This window comes from Anopheles darlingi, chromosome X, assembly GCF_943734745.1.
Source record: "Anopheles darlingi chromosome X, idAnoDarlMG_H_01, whole genome shotgun sequence".
Lineage (NCBI taxonomy): Eukaryota > Metazoa > Arthropoda > Insecta > Diptera > Culicidae > Anopheles > Anopheles darlingi.
In genome coordinates, this window is record NC_064873.1 from 2,507,980 (window position 1) to 2,531,358 (window position 23,379).

Below are 23,379 nucleotides of genomic sequence, written 5' to 3' on the forward strand. Positions count from 1 at the left end.
GAACAAAACCCCGATCGGATTTTAGAAAAAAAAAAGCTTCAGAGTTTGACAGTGGTGGGACTGTGGCATGTTTACCTCGGGAACGCTCTTTCAAGAAGAAAAAGAAGATATGGGCAAGTTTAATGGTTTTATCAGGCAAAGTACCTGATTTCACTCTTTTTCGAATGTTTAAATGATTCTCTCTCTATTTAAGATCAAACGAGCGACCTAGTTGTGTTTTACAGCGAGTGAGCACGGTCCAGGAACGTTAGCAAGCTCTGGTTCTAAGCCGGGTGGCAAGGACCTACGGACCGATACCATATTGAAATGCTAGGAAGGATTTTGGGAATACTTGTATAAACTTTAACTTTCGTGCCACTTTTCGTGAATTTTAACTGTCGTAATGCCACGGAGCAGTGAAAACAGCTCCGAAAAAAGCGTTCCCGAAGTAAGCATCCCACCACTGTCAAACTCTGAAGCTTTTTTTTTCTAAAATCCGATCGGGGTTTTGTTCTACAAGAAGCTATCTATCTATTTGAAATACCTTGGGTCAATGCACAATGAAACCAAACCAAACTAATGCACTGGCAATAATACAAGTTGTCGCGTTTATTCGATCCGCTGCAATTGCAACTCATCTGCTGGTCATTGGCGCCATAAGTGTCTATTGAGTTTAATTGAAAATGGAAGAATAAGTCCTTAAATAAAATGTAGCGGAAGTATAATCCGTGTGGAAGCGGATATCAATTTGAGAGAATACACAATGGCATACCCCAACTTCTTTCATGAACACGCGCCACTGCCTTAGATTTTTCGGACCGGGAATCATTTTTTTGCTTGAATACATACATACATTTACAAATACGCCAGTACGTACACTAAAACACATTACATTTATTATCATATTTCGAAAGAGCACACAACACGCGCGCTCCGAAAGGCCTATAGTTCGATCAGTACATCTAGACGAGCTGAATAAAAATACCACTGCACGTGTTTCTGCTCCTTCGCTCAAATGTTCAATGGCACCCGCAACTTTTAACCACCATGTTTTTATATTTTTTAAGATTCACGTTCTGCTCGTCGATGTGGTAAAGCACCGAAATGGGAATCAGCTTGGTTGGAGCGCAGCACGGTTTAGGAACCTGAAATCAGGAGCGCAATCGACCAATTTTTGGGGTGGGTAATGATCGGTTTTGCGGCGGTGTTTACTCACCTTCGTGGGATGGTTCAAATGTACGAGCGTCTGAACGATGGCATGGTTCGTCGCATTCATATGTGCGTTCAGTGGGAAGTTGCACTCGCCGCTGCAGTAGTATGCCCCATACCCTTCCGGAGCAATGATCCATTCCTGAAAACGGAAAAGAGACCGGAACAATCGAGAGCAATGCCTAATGCACGATGTATCACAGACGTCCATGACTTACATGCCACTGCAGATCTTTAAAGCTAACGTACAGCTGCTGGATGCGACAGCTTTTATGGTGGTCGTACAGTGAGGTGTACGAGTACAACGGATTCCGTGGGTCGGATTTGCCCTTACGACGGCGTTGCACCGAGCTGCGCTTGGTGCGCGACAAATGGCGCTGCACAATCATCGGTTTGATCATCTGTGGGTTTTTGGTCAAAACAAAACCAAACAAAATGAATTCAGTTCACAAATGTTGTCTGCAGAATGTGTCGCAATTCGCGCACCTGCTGGCTGTTAGCGTACACCACCAGGAACGGTTGATATTCGTCGCTGCCACGCACATTGACAAAACCTATATCGTCCAACTTTATTTCGCGTTCTACGATTGAAGAGAAAACAAAAAACAAAAATAAGAAAAAGCAAAAGAAAACATTGAATGGAGGGCCGCTGACTGGCTGGTTTACCTTCACGGTCGCCAAAATACGCGCCAACGTAGAGACCATGATTAGCTTCGCGGTTTCGCAGCCACAAATCGACCGCACCGGTCACATTTATTTCTAGCCAGCCCTCGTAATCACCCGTCAGCTTGATATTGGAGATTTCGGTCATTTCGCTTTCGCTGCAAAAGAACGCAAAGGCCCGGCTGGTCAATAAATCATCGTTCTCCTCTACATGCATGTAAATCGTCGATTCGTCACGCTTACCCATCGAACTCAGTAACTGCGTAAACAATGAGCGTAAGAGAGGAGTTATGCGTGCGATACTTGTTGAGATTGAGCTTCCGATACAACCGCAGCTCGGCCATCAGAACACTTACGTCGTTCTCTATGTTGGCCACACCAAACCACAGGCGGCGGCCCTTCTCGTGACGCACCTCGCTACCGTGGTGATCTGATTCAGGAGGTGAGTTGCAGCGGCAGGCGGTACAGAGAGAAAAGGGCAACAACCATTAGCCATTTAGTTTAACCATTATAGCAGACAAGGCAGATGCTGCTGTGTGGGATTAGCAAGAAATGAGAAAATTGATCTACCGTACCCCGGTGGGACATAGCGATGAACGAAGAAGCGTGAGTGCATCCCGCGGGAGGGATGGAATCCAGGAGTGTTAGATAGATATGCCCATGCCGCGCATGCTACTACACTACCAAATACCCATATGCCGCTGTCGTACATTCGTATGAGGGTGGAGCATTGCATCACAGCTTAAATTTGCCAGCATGATTAGCCAATTAATGACCTGCCTTGACATCCACGAACGAATGGCCGCGGGAACCGGTTAGCTACCGTTACGTGCTGGGAAGGGATGATTGGAACTGTTTAAACTAAAGGCGGATCAGAAGAGATTAGCAAAGGAACCGTGACATTATCCATTGTTCTGCGACTCGTTATCCGGATCGGGCAATCCATAGGAGCTAGCGAAACCGAGTTTCGCCTGCAGCCTACCTTCATCTCACGGTGCAACGCTGTTAGTGAAGCGGAGAATGGATCAAAGTAGAATAATCGTTAGTATTATCGGGAGTGATAGGGAAAATAGCCTATAAATCTATCCGTCGTACGTCTGGAAATGTGCCCTTTCTTACCCCACATTCCAGCCATAATTCGATGTGCGAAGGCACATTTTAAAGAAGTCTACATGCCTATTGGCCAAGTGTAAACATATTGTTTCTTACGCCTAAGTATGAGAATTGGTTTGAAGAAGTTTGAATTGTAAAATACATTTGAAATAATTGACCCAGTAAAACCATCCAACTGAACAATATATAAAGTGCACATTTCTATGTATATACGCCCTGGTAGCGGGAATAAAAAGAGAAAGATGATAACATACCCCTATTAAACCATTTCTATTAGTACGCACAACATCAATTTTAACCGTGAGTTAGCAGCTATTTGTATAGAATTTTGATTGGTTTTTAGATAAATTTGTTTCTTTATTTACTATGGAGAAGAAAAAGAATAGGCGGAAATACTTAATCAAATCCTCTCTAGGTAAGTGATAAGGGGGAAAACCAGTACAACGCGACTGAGAAGAAAGGAACGAGACGAGATCGGAAGGAAAGGCTCACAGGCGGCACATACTTACTCTTATTCAGAAAAGTCATGATGATATCGCTTTCGTCGATCGCCTTCCGATCAGCCTCGGTAATAAGAATTTCGCTCTTGGAAGAGATACTGCGCACCTTGCGCGATCGTGCATAGCCACCCCTTTCAGCCGTCCTACTGTTTTCCTTCTCATCTTCATCCTGCTGTAGTTGATCGTACACATTGAGCAAAAATTGAGGCGCAGATTTGCTGGAATTACACACGAAATAAAGTGGGAGTCAGAAGGTTGAGAGACGCCAGAGAGAGCGAGAGAGTGATGAGAGATGGAATGTGCAAGAGAGAAAGAGAGGAAACGTTGATCGAGGACGAATGAAGGAGAGTTGCATGTAGCGGGGGTAGTGGTAGCGGCAGCGGGGATATAGGGTGTTGAATGTTTGTTCAATGTATACAGAGCAACCATACGCGCGCCACTCAAGGATGGTTGCAGTGATGGGGAAAAGATGGGAGCGGCTGCTGCATGCCGATGCATGCCGGATTCTGCCACACCACACCCCTCTTCAAGGCCTTACCCGACCGATGAGTGCAGGTGGCGCACGGCCGGCCGTGGTCCAGGCAATCCTAACAGGTTCAAGATCTCATTCTCGATCTCCTGCTGCTCGTCGATCGTTAGCGTGTCCTCCAGTACTGTTTGCCCGATGCCGTTATCAACGTAAATACCGGACATGGAGCTGGCTGGCGCGTCTGCGAGCGTTTCCCTCGACCAAAGCAGCAAATAGCAGCAACAGATCGGTAATAGGAACAGCGGGAACACTCTATTTCGATTCATGATCCAGTGCAAACTAGAACGTACAACCCAACACACACTCCGATCGTTTATAGATTACAAGATCTTCGTTTTTGGTAATAATTTGGAATAATGTCTCACGTTTCTTGCTGATTTTATCGATTGCCCACAACAGACACCCACCACTAAACACCTCACACAAAAATACTTACCGAAGCGGAACAGTTCGCTGGCTTTGACAGTTTTGACAGCGCACACACCAGGATTCTCTCCAAAATGCCCTCTCTGTAATGCGGCGCATTCTCTCCAAAACGGTCCATGAACGGCGGTTCTCTCCAAACGTTTAAACAAAACACCTGGCGATACGAATTTTCCAGTTTTCAGTTCCAGTTTCGGAATTAATACGTAAAAGTTTAATTATGCACCACTCACAATATGCGGCATGAACGGCGTGAAACAGAAGGATTGCTGCATTGTTTTGTATAAAATCTTTTTATTTGATTGTCAATGGAGCATACCGTTTGGTAGAGTATTTTTCGTTGGTTGAGAGGGGAGCGAGCGGTGGACTCCGCACGGTTTGGAGGAAGTTTAAGTAGTTAAGAGTAAAAAACAATTTCATTTTTTTCATTTTTGCACGTTTTGTTTCGAAACTGCTGCCACAGACATTATGGCACACATTGTAAGCATTGATTTCGCACGGTACACGTTACAAATTGCTGGTATACTAAACATACAAAGTTAAAAATACAAATAAAAAACAGATGGACTGCACTTAGGGAATGATTAAAGGTTTTGCTGCACGCAAGCCACCGCAGTCCGTCCCATGATCGTAGAAGGAGATAAACAATTCTCTCGGGCTCGGGCAGATTATAGGCACAACGTTGTTAGTGGAGCTGATTTAGGCGTTACTCTTATCGGCTATACATCGTCCAACTATTTGACAAGCCCCATCTTGTTGGGTGGTTATCATTATTGGTTTTATCATTATCTTCGTTTTTTGGCAATAAATACCATCGTTTGTTCAAAGGACGGACAAGGTAGGTGTTTGTGATACACTAGTTCAAACCTTTCTTTTCGCAACACACTACATTGCAGATATCTGGGACGGAACGGTTACGATAGCTGGTAAACAGAAATTACGCAGCATAAACAATTGCTCATTCTAGTCAGCGATGTCACGGTTGTATCCATTGGAAAATTGGATCAGGCATTCGTCGTTCAACAGTTCATATCACATTTGGATAACACTAACAAAACCATGGAGCAATCCGATGACAATCAGCCCCAAATTGTACCGGTTTAATTTGTGTTAACATAGAAGTGCATTGTTTAGAAGTGCGAATTTTAGAGAACAATTGTTGAAAACAAAACTCACTGATTCGATAACAAAGCAAGCGAAAAGTGTGGCGAGAACAAAAAGGAATGAAAAATACTAGAAGGAAGCCCAGCTCGTGTCATTCTATCACCGATTCAAACTCGCTTCGGTTTGCTGATGGTAGCATAGTTGATCGTTGCAGCAAGATTTTGTTGATCATCTGGCCCGTTGAAAATGGCAAACTCAAATTCTTCTTCCGCCGGTAACCGACGACCCTGACTGCCGGTTCCGTAGCCAATCGGGTGATCGGGCAGGGATGCGTGATGTTGCCGTAGTGGAGACGAAGTCGGGGGACCGGTTCCGGCAGTCGTGATGCTTGTTGTTGTTGATGATGGATCACCGATAATCTCGTAATCGTCTGATGGGAACGGAGCAACACCGCAAACACCGGCCGACGGTGGCCGGATCGGTACAATCGTTTTGTAATCACCCGATGAATGGCGTGTGGTGGGACGAAAAAAATTGAGCCTATCGTACTCCACCTGCTGCATCACAAGCTGCTGATCGGTGTCTCGGCCCGTACCATTGGCGTTATGCGCTGTCGGAAACGTTGTGACACCAGGTGCCATCCCGAATACCTTTGCCGCACCCACCGTATGCGACGATTCAGTGTGCTTGACGTCGTTCAAACCGTACAGCTTCCAGGCGTCGGTGATGTCTTTAACACACTCGTAGTCCAGCTCCTTCACTGGATAGCTTTCGCGATCGTTGTTTGCTGCACCGCCCGATACCACGAAGATTGACGGATTCCGTTGGCTGCCGGAACACGGCACATTATTGTTGCCGCCCGTTTTGATAAAAACGGTTGAAACGTTATTTGATTGCTTGCCGTCTGTCGTTTGTTCCGCCAGGGATGTGGTCCCCAGTGTCAATACACCTTGTTTGCGCGGCGGTTTGGTAGGAACTACATTTTTACCAACCGCACCACCATGCTGAGTAGCAGCAGCAGCAGCAGCAGCATCGTGGATCACGGGCAGTAGATCGATTGGAGGAAGGTGCAGCGCGGATACGCTGTCATCGCAGTGGCCGCCCGGCAACGGGCTGCGCGATCCAGGCTCCATCGCTAGTGCGGCGCAAAGCTGGCTGCTGAGGCCGTGCGCTTCGTGCTCGAGGGCGGACGATGAGATGATCTTCTTCATCGATTTCATCTTCGTCAGCATACAGCGGAAGATGTCCTGTGGGTTAGCGTTGTCCAGCTTGAACGTACCCTCGCCCGTGTTACATTTCCGTCCGGCCTCGAATGTAAACTTTCCCTCTCGGTACCCGTACTTGCGGATGTACCGATACGGCCACATGGCGACCGTAATACTTTCGTCTTCGTAACACTTCAGCCGCATGTCCGTCTGACCCAGCTCGAGCGTGTACATCTTCGGTTCGATGCCGTTTTTGATAGAAGCATCGGTCGCTATGAGCGTCACCGTGTAGATGCCTTCGCTGTACGACGAGCAGTACAAATCGTTGTCCTCTTCAATCGTGTTTAGCCGAGGCGGGGGTGGTGTTTGATTGGACTTATCCTTGAAGGCAACTATCTGCAAAGCGTTCGTCCATTGACGAGCCAGTGATTCATCAGACGAGTGCAGCTGTATCTGGCCTGTCTTTGAAACGATGTTGATCGTGTTCTGGGGTGGCTGGTCCAGCACTATCTTCACGCAGTTCTCCAGCGTTACGATGCGCGTTGTCTTGTCGTTCTCCGTGTCGCTGATCTCGAGCCGCTCAATCCCGTGACGACTCGCTTTGAACAGTTGACAATATTTCACCTGGAGAAGAAACAAATGCAATAGCAGCAAAATGAAGGCATGTATAAAACAAGACACTGAACCGGGGCGGGTGAACAGTGAGCGTTTCATATTAGCGGACGATGGTGGTCAAACATACAGTAACAACATACACCCATAACAAGATCAGACCCTGCGACTTGACGACGCTGTACTCAGCGCGAAGGTTCACCCACCTTTTTTGTGACTCGCCATGAAAAGCCACTCTGTGACCTGATCGTAAGGAAACCGGACAAGTAGGGACTTTCCTCTTCATCCATCCTGAAACACGCTCTCACTCAACTGCTACTGATATGCGAAAGCAAGGCATGCAATGTAAGTATGATAACACGGAAACGATCATCAATAACTTTCCCAACACTTTTCCTAAACGTTACTTAGTTCTGTTAAGTTTCCCCCGTTTCTCGGGTACAATCAATTTCTATTACATGCCTACACATACAGCGCTGCGCACAGCAGTGACGTCTTCCCGTTCAGCAAGCTTGTTGGAAATTCACCACAAATGTGCCGACCGAAGGTGAATTTGGTGAGAATTTTTTGTCCGTTTCGCCCACCTCGCCCACCGTGGCATCCACGGTACGGTGCGGTTTCTTCTGTAGTGGTCAAAAATTTCTGCTCGAATGACTGAAAGCTTCAAGGGGGTAGCTTTTTATGCTGGTTTGACGCGTTGGGTGGTCTTCACCGCCTTTGTACATTTTATGATTAAACTGAAAAGGAAGATCTGACGATTGTTTCAACATAATAGTAGCCATAATTGGATCGCATATCTTATATTCGTAATAAAATAATTAATTTAAAGCAAACTTATTACCCTGAACAAGAATGCGTTGGCCTACCGGGTGAAAAACCACATTTACAGTCCCTGCATGTGGTGGTGAAGGAAGAATGCTTTTCTATAGGGAACTTTTGAACCAAGATACTAGCCAGAAAGAGATGGGATCTATCTATTTGCTATCGCTGCAGTTTTCTCCCTCTGCAAAGCATATTCTCACTCACAAACACATTTTTTAATTTAGCATCCTCCAAACGTCGCTGGGGCGCTTGGGTTTTATCCCTTTTTAATGTGAACTATCGTCTATCTCTCACGACTAAAATTAGGAGCAACAATTCAAACTCTACTGTATATAACTATTGCTTAAGTTACTTTTTAAACAAAACCAGAGCGTTTAAAATTGTGATTAAACGTGAGTTCTTCTCGTTAGGTTCTTCCTCTACATTGTATATGGTGTAGTGCAAGTGGACTACCGACTATCACGCGAAAAAAGTAGCGTGCTACTGAAAGTAAGCTACTTCTAAGCTGAAGCAACGCTACAAGCAACCATGGCCACCACATTCAACCTTTGGGCCGAGCCCTCGGAGAAACCGGAGACACTATCCGACGACTCACAACCGGAAATAAAAAGACGGAGAATACTGGAAGAATGCGATACAGTACGAGGAAAAGAAGCAGTTGCGGCGGCGGCAGCAGCAGCGGCAGCATCAGTGCCGAATATGGTTATAGAACCGCCGGATTCTAAAGCACCCATCTCGGGGTCATCCTTTGGACAGTTTTCGGAAAAATCCGTCCGAATGATGCAGCAGATGGGTTACAAGGCAGGCACTGGTCTGGGCAAGTCTGGCCAAGGACGGATAGATTTAATTGAAACATCTTCGCAAAAGGGACGAAGCGGCTTAGGTAAGCAAAACTCAGCTGTCCGTATCATTTGATTGAGTAGGAATAATGAACGATCAGAACAACCTCCTGGGACTGATAGATATCGCGTGACCAATCGGTACATGTCAACCAGAACAGTAGGTCCTTACATATCAGTAAAAAGATGGTAAAAAGCCACTTTGCCTACATAAGCTTCTCCTCTCACAAAGAAAAACAAAAATCATAGAGAACATTTCTCACAGGGGTTAAACTGGACTACGTAAAATCTTACTGATGGTATTTCATTTATCCATTTCCTTTTGTTTTTTTTCGTAGACGACTTTGTGGGGAACGAATGCGCTTCTGGCCACCGATTAGCTTGCAGCCGTACTTTTCCCCGCTGATTTAATGCACCCAACCGAGCTTTCCTCGAGTTCAAAGAGAGCAAGCATGCATCCGAGATAAATCAGCGGCTTCCCGGCGGGCAATTCCCATACAGATTTTGGCATTTTTGCATGGGGTTTGCCCGCTCGGTTGGCATTGTGCCCATAAAAATCAACCAGGGGCACTCCTCAGTTTCTGCATTGCGCGCTTCGACTGACAGAATATGTGGCCAAATGTGGTAAGGCGTCTGTCAAATATTCAGCACTATGCTGTCGAAGTGGCGAGCTGGAATTGGGGGAAACAAAACGCTGCGATGACTGATCTATATTTTGCATGATGATTTTTGTACTATCAAAATCCACCCTTCTTTATTAAACGCCTTACAGAAGACAATTGCTTAAATTTATATTTAAGAGTCTACCAGCCTTGCTAGGTTTCCATTGCCATTTCCTTTCTGGTATTTCTCTTTCAATATAAATCACAAGAAAAAGGCGGTGTGAAGTTATGTATATCAACAAACAAGTGCCACAAGCGATATTATGTAAAAGAAACTTTTCTTTTACTTTTTCGTATGAGGAATTATGGATAATCCATAAGCATCAGCTAATCTTTTGAAAAGCATACTGGATCAACCTTGTGTTAGGGTGATATTCGCTCCTGACAATGGTAACACGCGCCACAGACAAGCCAAGGACAAGATTCGTCAAGAAAAAAATTCTCCCAAATTGTGATCAAGGAAGCTTGTTTGTTCCCGTCCTTTTAACGTTTTAAGCTAGAAACCAGACACCTGTAAAACTCGTGTCGTTTTTATTTGTTCGTCAAGCATACCACACGTAACGTACTAAGAATAAGACAACCAGATCGAATAAATAGCGATCCCATTACATTGGATTCATCGTTTCAGGTATGAAAATGGATCAATTTGATAGCGCAGCTGCACAATTTGATGCTGCAGAAGAAGTCATAAAGATTCCCGAAGAAATGGTCTGGCTTTATAACTGTTCAAAAATCGACGAACCGGAGATCACCCAAGAGGAACTGGATAGTTGGATGGTGATTGGTGCTCCAAAGCGTACCATTGACGATGAGACCCGCTTCTGTGATCCGAAGGTGTTACAGGCTATAATAGATGGAAAATCAGTTTTTGATCAACTTGGCCAAAACGATATGCGTAAGGCGCGGTTCCGCTCAAATATGTTTGAACTGATTAGAAACAATATATTTATGAACCGCGCCGCAGTTAAGCTGGCCAATCTAGACTCGATGTGCGAATGGACGATCACAGAACCGCTCGACAGACATGGCCAACTTTTCGTGAAGGAGGATGAGGTGTTTTTTTTCGCGGACGTGTGTGCCGGGCCTGGAGGCTTCTCGGAGTACATACTCTGGCGGAAGGGTTGGCGAGCGAAGGGATTTGGCTTTACGCTCCGCGGTGAAAACGATTTCAAATTGGATGGTTTTATTGCCGGAACGCCAGAAACGTTCGACCCGTATTATGGACCAAATGACGATGGCAACATCTACGATCCGGCTAATATTGACGGGTTCAGCGAGTACGTATTGCGGCAGACAAATACGGGCGTGCATCTGATGGTGGCCGACGGTGGCATATCGGTCAAAAATGAAGAGAACATTCAAGAAATTTTGCTAAAGCAACTCTACTTGTGCCAGGTAATTGTGGCTCTCGATATCGTGCGTCCGAATGGCAGCTTAGTGTTAAAAGTTTTCGATCAGTTCACGCCATTCAGCGTCGGGCTCGTCTATCTTTTATATCGATGTTTTGGGCAGATTTCAATCTGCAAGCCAAACAGTAGCCGACCAGCTAACTCGGAGCGCTATATTGTGTGCAAGTGGAAGAAATCCAATACCGATATCATTGCGAAACATTTGAAGGACGTCAACCGGCGTATATACGAGAAAACGGACCCAGAAACAGACATACTCGAGCTGGTAGCCGATTCGGTGTTGCGCGAGGATCGTGAATTTATCGAATACATAGAAAACAGTAACAATTCGTACGGCCGAATGCAAGCGATAGCACTGCAGAAAGTCGCTGCGTACTGTGGAAATCGCGATCTGACCGAGCACCGACAGCGTGAGGTGAAAAAGCAATGCTTGGCACTGTGGAATCTTCCTGATGCTACCCGTAACATTCCGAAGGCCAAAGGAGACCCCGATCAGTATATCGAGAAGTTTTACGAAGTTTGGCGGGCTCTAGCGAAATCTGTTGGTCTACCGGAACGAAATTTGTTGCCGGATCTGCGAGTGAACTTCCCATCAGCTCACGACTGGTATTTCGTGCCGATTGGCAACCCCAACAACCAGGGTAAGAACCTTCGATCGATGCTACTCGGTAAAGCCGGAAAGGAAGTATATAAGTTTGACGCGAAGCAGCGCGGCTGGACGCTAGTGAAGGACATAGCCATTGAGTTGCCGCCTAAAACGATCATCTACGGAGAAATTGTAAGAGAACTTCAGGGCGAAGGAAAGTCCCAGGTCGTCATCAACACGCTACACATCATCGATGGACTAGTGTTGGGCGGTGAGGACATCCGCTGTTTGCCGTTGGCGAAAAGGAATGCCCGCTGTCATCAGTTTGCGAAAGCTCTCAACAAACCCATCAAGAACACCGGATCGAGCGACGCAATTTCTACGGCATCATCCGCGACCACCGGTTGCTCACTTCAAATCAGAGCAAAGCAGCTCTATTCTCTCTTTGACATGGAAACTTTTTTCACTTCATTGAAATCGTGCGAACTAAAGACCGGTAACAACCGACTCGGCTATCACGTAACAAATATTATTAATCCGGATCGGTTGTATGTTCCGTACGGATTGCTTTTCCTACGAGAAGTGAAACCAGACTATATGAAAACCTTATCAAAAAAGCATAACAAATTTTATTATTTTCACACTAAAACGAAGGAATCACGCTTTCCTGAACAATTTAACAATCAAGAAAAGGAAACTCTTGCTACATTTGATGAAACTTTTCGTACGCGTCTTTTCTGGGAGTGGACAAATGTGCATCAAGTGCAAGACGAAGTAGAGGAGAAGCATGCCGATCATGTTTACCGTGTTGATTTCAATAACTATATGAAAAACAATTACTCGCGCTAGATAATGCACAGGGCAGATAAGCAGGCAGAGTGAGAAGAAATTGAAAATTGAATTGGAATTGTAAATTTGAATTGTTAAACAGCGAAATAAACCAAATTGAACGATGTAGCAATATGTGCAAGGGACATAACCATGGATCAAGCTGGCCGGTAAACGGTTGATAATAAATTGACTATCAAACCGCAAAAACTGTGTTGCAATTGATTGCAAGACTTTGTTAGTCCGTTGTTCCATCTCTCTCTCTTTCTCTCTCTCTCTCTCTCTCTCTACCTCCTCTCTTTCTTTCTCTGTCTCTCTCTCTCTCTGTCTTTCGGCGACGTCGCAGGAAAGTAGCTCCAGCAAAGGCCAACAGAGGGCGACTCGTCTGTTTACGTTTTGTGTTCAGGTCTTCGGGAAGAGGTTGCTGCTTACCAGATATCCGTGCTAAAATGCCGAGAACCCACCTAGTAGCTGTTATACCGAGAGCACCTATAAGAAACCAGTAGCAGTAGATGGCCTATAAATTCCAGTGCGGTCTAGTCGAGCTCTAGTTTGATGCCGAAGTGCTGTCAGGCCAGGCCGCGTTGAGGAGTGTGTTTTTGGTCGCTGAAACCATGTCGTGTTTGACACTCAGGTTTTTCTCGACCAAAAAACAGCAAATCGATACCGTCGTGCGTGAAACAAAAACAGGACGACACGGTGGCCAAATTTAGGATTCATAAGACTGACGCTGTTGGCTCGCACGAAATCGTGGGAAATCAAGGCGGGCAGCGCGGTAGAAATGTGGAAAAATGGGAACCATAGCATCGGTACTCCAGTGGTATTGCATCGCTTGTAATTACCTCAATCCAACCGAAAGCGTTCGTTGTCTTCGGTGCCGTACGGGACGGAGCACCAACAGTATCGACTTTGTTCACCACCAAATTCCAACGGAAGGCGGCCAGTTGCTCACGCCTACTACGTCCTGTGTTCGCATGAAGGATGTGAATAGGTACATATTTCCGATGGTGGTTAGCAAAACATAATACGTGCCCACAGTAGAAGGCGAAGGTGAACTCGATTGGCTAGCTATTGACCTGGCTGCCTGGGATGACGTGACCTGGCGGGACTGGAGTCTCCAGCTACCAGGGGTTTTAATTTCCCGCACCAATGCCTCCTACGTTCTCCTCCCCGTAAAAAGAGATTGTGCGTGTGTGTATGTATATGCGTACTCTAATTGATTATTATTCACCAGTATGGTACAGTATCCAGGCGTCTAGGCATATACACACACACACACACACACACACAACACACACACACACACACACAAGCGCGTGCCAAGTGTAGTCATTGTTTTTCACTGTTTAATTTTGATTGCATGCACTTTACCCCACAGGAAACTAGTGACAAACGATTGTTTGTTTCGCGTGATTGACAGCCTTGCCTTGGCGCATAAGAACCTCAATCGGAAAAAAATCGAGCGTTCCTTCCTCGCACAGCCGCTAGCCGACCGGTGCTGCTGGAATCGGAAGCGCCACCTGTCGCAGCCGAGCATCAATCGCCGCTGGAGCTGCCACCGATGTCGGATGTATAATCGAAGCGTCTCCTGGCACTGTATCAACTGCGAGGCACTGAGCCTAATCGCTCCCGTCTACAAGGACACGCTGAAGAAATCTCTATCGCAGCTCATTTGCAAAGTCACCGACGAACACCACGGTGGAGGTATCGCTGGAGGGATTGGGGGTGGTGGTGGCAACTTTTTGCCGTGGGAGGGGTGCGGTTTCTGTGTCACCGATAGTGTGAGGGTGACCAGTATGGAGCAACTGAGCAACGCGGTCCGGTGCCGTTTTTGTCTCTACAATCAATTCAATTTCGAGGGCGACAAGCAGGGATGTTGCTGTGCGGATGGCCGGGTGCCCAGATTGCAGCGTTGTCAAAAGCCGTCCGAGATGCACTTGCGACAATCGGGTAACCGTGTCACTGGTATGTCGATGAACCAAAAACCGCCAGCTGTCAGAGGAGGAGTTGTGACCAGCAGCGATAGTAGTGGTGATAATGGCGTAACAACCATCACCAAGAGGACGGGTGGGCTGATAGTAGTACCCTCCACAACGCAGCGTTTGATCGACAATTCAACCACCAACGTGCGGCTTAAGGATAACCACCAACATCACCATCACCATAACAAGAATAAAATACAAACTCAAGCAGGTGCGTCTATAGTTCAGAGTGATCAGGCAATGTAGAAGATCGGTGATACTGATCAATCATGCACGATTGATGCATAGAATTCTAAACGTAAATATTCTAGAGTCTGCATTGATACATTCAGATTCTAGTACAATTGAGGCCAGTATATCTTGTCGAATTTTCACAAGCATGTTGTAATCTCTTTTTCATCTTTCTATCCACTTCTTGCAGCAGGCAAAAAGTACGCACCATCATGCCGCGCTATGGATGAGCCGATATACGCCGTTATCAATAAGGAAGCCAAGCGAAAAAACACTGCTTCCAAAATAGAAAATGATGCTGTAAATAATAATCCAAGCGATACGAGCACTAACCAGCACAGTGCACATGTAATGGATACACAGCAAGACGACTACGCAAACTCAGCATTCCATCTGCAAGCCCAGACGGATGCCAACAATGGCAAACACGGGTAAAGGGTTTGCTAAATTGTATCTGATTGATGCTAGATGTTTTAAAGTTAACATTTCTTTCCATATTGTTTTTTTTCCTTTACACTCGATATTTGAATTAGGAGAACGGAAAAGGAAAAAATCATTGGTCCAAGCAACATTGGAAGCGATCGAATTATAGCAAAGTGCAAGTATAACAAGCAACTATTGAACTACAAAAGTAATTTTGATAGAGGTAACTATGACAAACAAAACCATTTAGCTCTCTGGGCCTTATTTATAGTATCCAACACCAAACAAACAAAAACTATGACTACACGGCTATATTATCTACATAATTCTATCGACATTCACAAAGCAGTAGCTAGCAAGATGAACTGGAGCAAAGAAATTATTACATACTTTCTTTTTTCCATCCTTTTGTCATTCATACGTCGTTTTTTGTCACCGTAGGAATCCTACATAGTAGCGATCATGACATTTTTTCCGTGATGGATGAATATAGTGCCCATCAGAACTCCACCATCTTAGAACTCGACAACATACCTGCGATCGTGAAAGTTCCGATAGCCAGCTTTGAGCAAGACTTAGAGGAGGAATGGTGCACCAAAAGTAGGTTTTATAGGTTCGACATGGGCCGTCCGTTTAACCCCTTCCTGTACTATCTGTATAAAATGATAAATGCTGAGGCCAATCGAATTTTTACTCTTCATCACGCAGCTGCCTCCAAGCTGATTCAGGACGAGAAGGAATGGTCTTGCCGCAAGTGTACGCTTGTTAATTCGAGCACTGCGCTCGCATGTGCCGCATGCGGTGGTTCAAAGCTGCGGAGCATCTGCAACGTAGAAGAGATGACGCTGAAGAAGGGCGAATTTTGGACGTGCGTCAAGTGTACGTTGAAAAACTCAATCCTCCAGTCAGATTGTAGCGCGTGCAAATCGGTACGGCCGAGCGGATCCGTGAAACTGGGCGCAGTTGTAAACGATGCACTCGAAATTTCCCAGTTGGCCACCAACCGCCTCATTCTAGGACAGTGTGATGAACCATCGAACAGCCGGTCCAGTTCAGTTCCGGGTTTGATTCAAGCACTCGATTCTGGTGCGATTCCGAAACATCAATCAGTGGCAATCAGTCATCAGGCGACGTCAGGGAAACCACAGTCGACGGTACAGCTCGTCACCATGCCCAAGCGCACATGGCAGTGCCCAGCCTGCACCTACGAGAACTCGCTTGCCTGCGTCGTATGTGATATCTGCTCGAGCCACCGGCACATTGACACGGGCGGTCTCGTCTTATGGCAGCAGCAGCAGCAGCAGCAACAACGACAGCGCAGTGATCGGTTACCGGACAATCAACGCCAGCTAGAAGATCTCGAGGCACTCAACCGATGGCGGAGCATAATCGAGTACTGTCTTGAGAATGGGCAGGCATTCGTCGACGATTCCTTTCCGCCAGCCACGAAAAGTCTCTACTATCAGCCATCGTCGAATCTCGATTGCAACCCGGTTGCCCAGTGGCGTCGGCCTCACGAAATCATTTGCGAGGGCGGCGGAGGTAGCCAAGGTGCAACAGCACCGCCCTGGGCCGTCTTCCGCACGCCATTGCCGTCGGACATCTGCCAGGGAGTGCTGGGTAACTGTTGGTTACTTAGCGCGCTTGCAGTGCTCGCTGAGCGCGAAGACCTAGTGAGGGAAGTTTTACTGACGAAGGAGATCTGCCCACAGGGTGCTTACCAGGTGAAGCTTTGCAAGGATGGACGGTGGACGACGGTGCTGGTAGATGATCTGCTGCCGTGTGATAAGCGCGGTCATCTCGTGTACTCTCAGGCAAAGCGGAAACAGTTGTGGGTGCCACTGATCGAAAAGGCGGTCGCCAAGCTACACGGCTGTTACGAAGCACTCGTATCTGGTCGAGCGATTGAAGGGTTGGCTACGCTCACAGGGGCACCCTGCGAGAGCATTCCCCTCCAAGCCAGCTCGTTACCACTGCCAAGCGAGGACGATTTAGATCGCGATTTGATTTGGGCGCAGCTGCTGAGCTCGCGATTGGTAAAGTTTCTCATGGGTGCTAGCTGTGGAGGCGGCAATATGAAGGTGGACGAAGATGAGTATCAGCGTAAAGGGTTGCGGCCTCGGCATGCCTACTCAGTGCTCGATGTGCGTGACATTCAGGGACATCGTCTACTGAAGCTGCGCAATCCTTGGGGGCATTTCTCTTGGCAAGGTAATGAATTTGGGAATTGAAGCGTTCCTTGAATCCCAATATTGATATGGTATTGGTTTTAATGAAGTTCTTCCGATTGCTTAACGGCAGGCGATTGGTCGGACGATTCCGAGCTCTGGACTGATGAGCTTCGAGATAGCCTTATGCCACACGGCGGATCCGAGGGGGTCTTTTGGATATCATTTGAGGATGTCTTAAGGTAAGGACTACTCATACCTGACGATGGTGAGGATTACTGCCTACAACCACACCTGGTGGCGCATTCAACGTTTTTTTTTCAGATACTTTGACTGCATAGACATCTGCAAGGTACGATCGGAGTGGAACGAAGTGCGACTCTTCGGTACACTGCAGCCACTAAGAGCTTTATCATGTGTGCTGATCACGGTACTGGAACCGACCGAGGCTGAGTTCACCCTATTTCAGGAGGGCCAACGGTTCGTTAATTTAGTTTTTTTTATTAACTGGTATAACTTCAATGAAAATTTCTTTTATGATCACAGCAACTCGGAAAAATCGCAACGTTCACAGTTGGATCTGTGTGTGGTGTTGTTTCGCACTAGAAACCCAGCAAACCCGGAAGTCGGGCGGCTAGTGGAACACAGCAAGAGACAGGTACCATAAAAACGAAAAATAACCCATCCGAGCTACTAGCCATCGGCTCTACTATCTGAGAACGGGTGTTGAGTTTATGTGAGCACCTAACGATTCACCTGACATTATCTATCTAATTTGAACACAGGTGCGTGGTTTTGTCGGTTGCCACAAGATGCTAGAGACAGACCTATACATGCTGGTTTGTCTGGCCTTCAACCATTGGCACACGGGAATTGACGATTTTATGCAGTATCCCCAGTGCGTTCTAGCTATTCATAGCTCAAAGCGGCTGTTGGTTGAGCAGATTACGCCACCACCCTTCCTGTTGGCCGACGCTATCATTAACTTAACACTAGCTAAAGGGCAACGGCATGAGGGGCGCGAAGGCATGACCGCCTACTATTTGACTAAGGTTAGTGACTAAGGTTAGAAACTCGACGAGTATGGATTAACGGATGCGTTCGTTATGATTTACATTCGGAATTTTACGTTTGATCATTACAGGGTTGGGCTGGGCTTGTGGTGATGGTGGAAAATCGCCACGAAAACAAATGGATACACGTGAAATGTGATTGCCAGGAGAGTTACAATGTGGTCTCAACAAGGGGTGAGCTGAAGACGGTCGATTCCGTACCACCCTTACAACGCCAGGTAACTGAGCAATACGAATCACCAATCACTCGAACGATCTCTGACCTTTCCCGCACATCCAACCTGACTTATAGATAACCACTGCCACAGTATACCGCTCACTTTAGTTTTTTGTGTTTCTATCGATTTATTTCGCGATTGCAAGAAATTTTTCATTTTTGTGATTTTTTCAAATTTGCGTGATTTTATTATTATCCTATTAAAGATCATTAAGGGATTTATATTGACTTTTCCTCAGGCTTCGGGCGCGCAGCCTTTTTTGTATTTTGTGCAGCTTCTACAGCAGTGATCATACGCAACATATGTCAAAATGCACATTTCAAACTGTCTCTTTTTCCAATCTTTTACGTACAGGTTAATTATATTTACTCATTATATTCTATGCTCAGGTGATTATAGTTCTAACGCAACTGGAGGGTAGCGGTGGATTCAGTATAGCGCACCGGTTGACACACCGATTAGCCAACTCCGGCGGCCTGCACGACTGGGGACCACCGTCTTCCACGCACTATCCGCCGATTGAAAGCGTTTCCGAGTTACACTCACCCCGTATGATAACCTAGAAAACTTGTTCCTTCCCGTCCCCTCCTTCTCGACCTCCTCCCACACACCGTCAGAGCAGAAATACGAGTAAATAAAAAAGAACACTGGACGGAGCCGAAAAATCTCAACTACTAACCGATCAATATTGATGAATAAATCTTCATAGTCCATAATAATTGTACCGCTTGTCGCGGCTAGTCGGCGCCGTGCTAAAGAAATGGTTGAGAAATTGAGCGCACAAATTTATAATTCATTTATACTCCCTAAACATGATTTTTGCTTTACCAGCTGTACCTATATTTGTCACTTTAACATCTTTCTTATTAAAATATACAGACTCCAAGCTTCCAAGCAAAGTAAACATGTTTGGAAGAAGGTATTCTCTGGGCAGTTCAATCAAAACTATGGCTTTTATAAAACGCGTTCGTTAAACTATTTGTTTTGATGAGTCTTTTGTGCGACCCGGAAGAACCCACAACGGCTTTAACCATTGGAATTTATTTTATTATAAGTTCCCTTTCGCTTCTACGTATCACACGATTGCTTCCTTTCGCACGAAAATCTCGAATGTCTCCCTATCTATCTTATATTTTTCAGGTTTCATTAATCTGAGGTCCTTTTTGGTTCTGATTTGTCCATGTTATTAGTTCTCCTAACGGCCTAACAGTCGATTCTTGCGCATTCGAAATTTTGAGAGGCCTTTAAGTTTTTCAGCCAGGTTTAGGATTTGCATTCTACGAGGTATTTCTTATTCTATAGTCTTATGTATTTGATAAATTTCAAAGTACGCCACATGGCAAGCGATTACGAAGCGCTTTCTAACCGTACTAATTTCATCCTGGGCAAACATTTGATCAAAAGAGCATTCAAACATCACGACTGGGGATTGCGTTTTGTTCAAATATCATGTTGTATATAAAAATTAGTAAAAATTTATTTAAAAAAGAAAAAAATTATATTAATAACCGTTTAAAAAAAATTCAAAAGTATCGAAATTAATGCAGTTAAATTGATCGATTCTGCACATGCTGCACGCAGTTGCACCATGCTATATCATCTATAGAATGTATTGAAAATGTTTGCTCTAATCTTAATCCATTAAACGACACTTGGAAATCCATAGAATAGCTTCAGCTATTTCGGATGTCGTAAGTTATCTTTACTTTAGGTTGCACCTCGCATCAATTAGGTGGTGCGTTATTGGACTACGGTAAACGATGACCGAAACTGTAAACATTCAACATTCACGTGACAGCCGACGTTGAAAACTTCGAAGGGAGTAAATCAATAACTATTTACTAATCTAATCGTGAGCTCCCCATGAAAAAGTCTCACATTGAAACTAAACGAAACGCTCTGAAAAAACAAGTTATTTCTCGTTTTTAGAGTAGAATAAGTTTTGCCTACTAAGCCAATCTAATGCATTTTGGAAAGGAAGTGGCATGTGGCCCTGTTTCCTGGAATCGAAACGAAACAAAACTGAAACATCCGATGACGAAAAAGTTTAAAATTAAAGTAAAATTTAGTTGTAATCACGCAACCCGCCCCATTGGTATCGAAATCGAGGAACCGATCAGTCTGCTCGATTGTTCTGTCGACTCAGGGCTGCTTTACTTCTTGTCAGTGAAGCGCAGGAGACGCGTCAGCATGGTGGTCACACAAGGGATCTGCTTCTGCTGGTGCATCATCGGAATGTCGGGCGTGTTGGACTCGAAGTCGTAAGCCACACGCTGCGCAACGAACGTGAGCAAGGTTAGGATATCGTACTTTCGACCGTGCTGTGTTAGCTCGTGGCACAGCGACTGCATGAACCAAGAGCCTTTCTGCGTGTTGCGCCATGAGTAGAAGCCCGGGATGGTAGAGTAAGCAATCAGGAAATCGGCATGCGTCGGTATCTTGAACGTCATCGAGGACGAACTGTCCGTTTCAGTGCGATCCTTCGGGGCCAGCACGACGCCACCGTCCAGCTGATCGCCCTGGCAGGCCTGTATGAAGAACAGCTTCGGCTTGCCGGCCAAAGATGGGCAGTGGTTGGCGGTGAAGAACGACCAGATGACGTCTAGCTTGTACTGGCAGTCCTTTGCGTAGAGGTAGCCCAGCTCACCGTGTGACAGGATCGTCACCAGTATGCAGTCGGCATCGCTGTGATCCATTTGGGCGACTATAGCGTTAGTTGATCGATGTGACCGTTGATAGAGCGCGCACAAAGAGGCAGCATGTGAACAAAGAAGGGTAAAAGAGAAAAAGAAGGGTGAATTAAAGAAACTCCAAAGCCTTTTTGGGGGAAGTGATTGACCAAGAAGGGCTCACTAGGCAAGCACGCCGCGTGACTGATGCGTATATGGGCAAAACAAGGCGACAACGAGCGATTCATGGATAGGAATCACGGCCCGAGGGAGGCAAGAGTCAGTCTAGCATATGCTTCTAGCGCTTATGCCTTTGTTTGGATCCGCAACCCCATTATGCTGCTGGCGCTTGGCTGTGTCAGCATTTAAGGTCAACCTTCGGCCCCTGTATGCGAGTGCTTGTGTGCGTGTATGTGTGGTGGTACACGGACGAGAACACATGGTAAGGCTCGATGAGGCCAATGTGAGCCTTGAACCGGAACAGACCCCCCCCCCCCCCGTCCACACCTGTGGCGCCTAACCGTCCCTTCCGTGTCACCACGGCATTTTCGGCCCTCATACCGTACCTCGCTCGACTTCCTTCTGCAAATCGCGCAGCTTAAGGTCCTTGTAGACATGCACCTCGAAGTCGAGTGCCTTTAGTGCGGTGGACAAGTTCTCACAATCCACGTTGGTTCCCGCGCGCGCTTTCAGCTGCGGCACATCGAAGTTCTCGTGGTTGAAGATGAGCGCCAGGCCGCGTCGCTTGTGTTCCATATTATATTCGGCGGCATACCGATCAACCGGCATTCGCGCCCGCATGCGATGATCGAACGCCGGATCGCTGCGCGCACAGTACACATGAAGAAAATACAAACAACAAGAAGAGAGGGGAGATGCGTTAGAAGAAGCCAAATTCACGAGCACGGCGCCCAGCAAAGAAAGCACATCGCGACACAGGCTCATTGTTATGAGTGTGTGTGTGTGTGTAGGTGTGTTTGTGTGTATGGAGCGGAAAACTGCGTGCCTTTGACTGTTTGGACGCTCGACGACCCCTGCAGGACAGTGGTATTTGGGTTATGTCTGGTACTTACTATACTTTACGAGATCCAAGCGCGTCGTTTACGTCGAGTGCCTCCAGCTCGTTGCTAACATCGTTACGCAGCCCGACAACATCCATCATGCTCATTTTGTGGCGAAGTTCAACACGCAAACACCAAACACTTTGAACAAATCTCACTTTTTCCACGATCCCTCCTTATGACGTAGCGTACGAACTCGGTGGCTTCTTGGCTTTCAGATGAAAACTCAGGCCCACCAACTAGTCGGTTATATTGTGGTTTTGATTGTGTGGTCGCGGTATTGCAGTAGCAGCGTAGCGGCAGAGCAATGATAGCGTGTCTACTCGTCGAAGCGTCACTGAAGTTCTGACTAAGTTCGCGGTAACGCACGGCGAAGCGAGGCAAAACAGCTCAACACAGCTTATCGTGTACCTGCGACGACAATACGACGACGACACAACGATGAAGGATTAGGCGTGAGTGCGACAGAGACAGAACATAGTTTTGTGCTCTTCTTTATGCTTCACTGCTGCTGCAGGATATGTATTCAGGTACACACAACGATGTTTACGTCACTAACACAAAGCATGAAGGACTTCTATTTCAGCGTGACGGTTTTTTACTCATATGTTTGCGATAGTGTTGGTAATGGATATCCTCGAGAATAGCAACGAGTAATGTACCGTGCCTTACGTGGATGGAAGTAAAGCCTCTAGCAAAACTTGAAACGTAAGGTACAGTCACAGTGAGGACGATCACTCTTTTTCGAATGTTAAAATGATTCATCTCTCTATTTAAGATCAAACGAGCGACCGAGTCGTGTTTTACAGCGAGTGAGCACGGTCCAGGAACGTTAGCAAGTTCTGGTTCTAGCCCGGGTGGCAAGACCTACGGACCGATGCCATATTGAAATGCTAGGAAGAATTTTGGAAATATTTGTATAAACTTTAACTTTCGTGCCACTTTTCGTGAATTTTAACTGTCGTAATACCATGGAGAAGCGAAATCAGCTCCGAAAAAGCGTTCCCAAAGTAAACATAAACAGTTCCATCACTGTCAAACTCTGAAGTTTTTTCTAAAATCCGATCGGGA

General features: G+C 46.1%; 5 protein-coding genes across 9 annotated transcripts; 2 read left to right on the forward strand and 3 right to left on the reverse strand.

Moving 5' to 3' along the window:
* Nucleotides 1-853: 853 nt before the first annotated feature.
* LOC125950094 (protein 60A) lies at nucleotides 854-4,492 on the reverse strand. Of its 2 annotated transcripts, none has more exons than XM_049677751.1 (9): nucleotides 4,430-4,492; nucleotides 4,003-4,272; nucleotides 3,474-3,682; nucleotides 2,095-2,281; nucleotides 1,855-2,009; nucleotides 1,675-1,769; nucleotides 1,407-1,589; nucleotides 1,196-1,330; nucleotides 854-1,124 (listed from the first exon to the last, which is right to left on the reverse strand). In XM_049677751.1, exons 2-9 carry the CDS (start codon nucleotides 4,257-4,259, stop codon nucleotides 999-1,001), a joined length of 1,347 nt encoding a protein of 448 aa, XP_049533708.1. In that variant the 5' UTR covers nucleotides 4,260-4,272; nucleotides 4,430-4,492; the 3' UTR covers nucleotides 854-998. The 2 variants fall into 2 exon arrangements, with proteins under 2 accessions (XP_049533708.1, XP_049533717.1); XM_049677760.1 differs by having other exon boundaries at nucleotides 4,359-4,449.
* A 1,179-nt stretch (nucleotides 4,493-5,671) lies between these two features.
* Nucleotides 5,672-7,783, reverse strand: LOC125950090 (uncharacterized). The gene is made up of 2 exons (XM_049677739.1): nucleotides 7,544-7,783; nucleotides 5,672-7,349 (listed from the first exon to the last, which is right to left on the reverse strand). Exons 1-2 carry the CDS (start codon nucleotides 7,625-7,627, stop codon nucleotides 5,688-5,690), a joined length of 1,746 nt encoding a protein of 581 aa, XP_049533696.1. The 5' UTR covers nucleotides 7,628-7,783; the 3' UTR covers nucleotides 5,672-5,687.
* LOC125950083 (cap-specific mRNA (nucleoside-2'-O-)-methyltransferase 1) lies at nucleotides 7,582-12,704 on the forward strand. 3 transcript variants are annotated; one of them, XM_049677723.1, is made up of 3 exons: nucleotides 7,582-7,682; nucleotides 8,570-9,042; nucleotides 10,289-12,704. In XM_049677723.1, exons 2-3 carry the CDS (start codon nucleotides 8,688-8,690, stop codon nucleotides 12,502-12,504), a joined length of 2,571 nt encoding a protein of 856 aa, XP_049533680.1. In that variant the 5' UTR covers nucleotides 7,582-7,682; nucleotides 8,570-8,687; the 3' UTR covers nucleotides 12,505-12,704. The 3 variants fall into 3 exon arrangements, with proteins under 3 accessions (XP_049533680.1, XP_049533670.1, XP_049533660.1); XM_049677713.1 differs by lacking the exon at nucleotides 7,582-7,682 and adding an exon at nucleotides 8,379-8,487; XM_049677703.1 differs by lacking the exon at nucleotides 7,582-7,682 and having other exon boundaries at nucleotides 8,379-9,042.
* Nucleotides 12,705-12,898: 194 nt separating this feature from the next.
* On the forward strand, nucleotides 12,899-19,691 carry LOC125950074 (calpain-D). 2 transcript variants are annotated; one of them, XM_049677689.1, is made up of 12 exons: nucleotides 12,899-13,474; nucleotides 13,862-14,676; nucleotides 14,890-15,127; nucleotides 15,230-15,342; nucleotides 15,561-15,719; nucleotides 15,828-17,330; nucleotides 17,421-17,529; nucleotides 17,612-17,767; nucleotides 17,834-17,945; nucleotides 18,073-18,339; nucleotides 18,432-18,578; nucleotides 18,968-19,691. In XM_049677689.1, the coding sequence occupies exons 1-12, from the start codon at nucleotides 13,275-13,277 to the stop codon at nucleotides 19,139-19,141; spliced, it is 3,993 nt and encodes a 1,330-aa protein (XP_049533646.1). In that variant the 5' UTR covers nucleotides 12,899-13,274; the 3' UTR covers nucleotides 19,142-19,691. The 2 variants fall into 2 exon arrangements, with proteins under 2 accessions (XP_049533646.1, XP_049533637.1); XM_049677680.1 differs by having other exon boundaries at nucleotides 12,902-13,474; nucleotides 14,887-15,127.
* A 346-nt stretch (nucleotides 19,692-20,037) lies between these two features.
* Nucleotides 20,038-23,103, reverse strand: LOC125950106 (caspase-like). Its single transcript, XM_049677772.1, has 3 exons — nucleotides 22,321-23,103; nucleotides 21,814-22,070; nucleotides 20,038-21,282 (listed from the first exon to the last, which is right to left on the reverse strand). Exons 1-3 carry the CDS (start codon nucleotides 22,413-22,415, stop codon nucleotides 20,732-20,734), a joined length of 903 nt encoding a protein of 300 aa, XP_049533729.1. The 5' UTR covers nucleotides 22,416-23,103; the 3' UTR covers nucleotides 20,038-20,731.
* Between the last annotated feature and the right edge of the window lie 276 nt (nucleotides 23,104-23,379).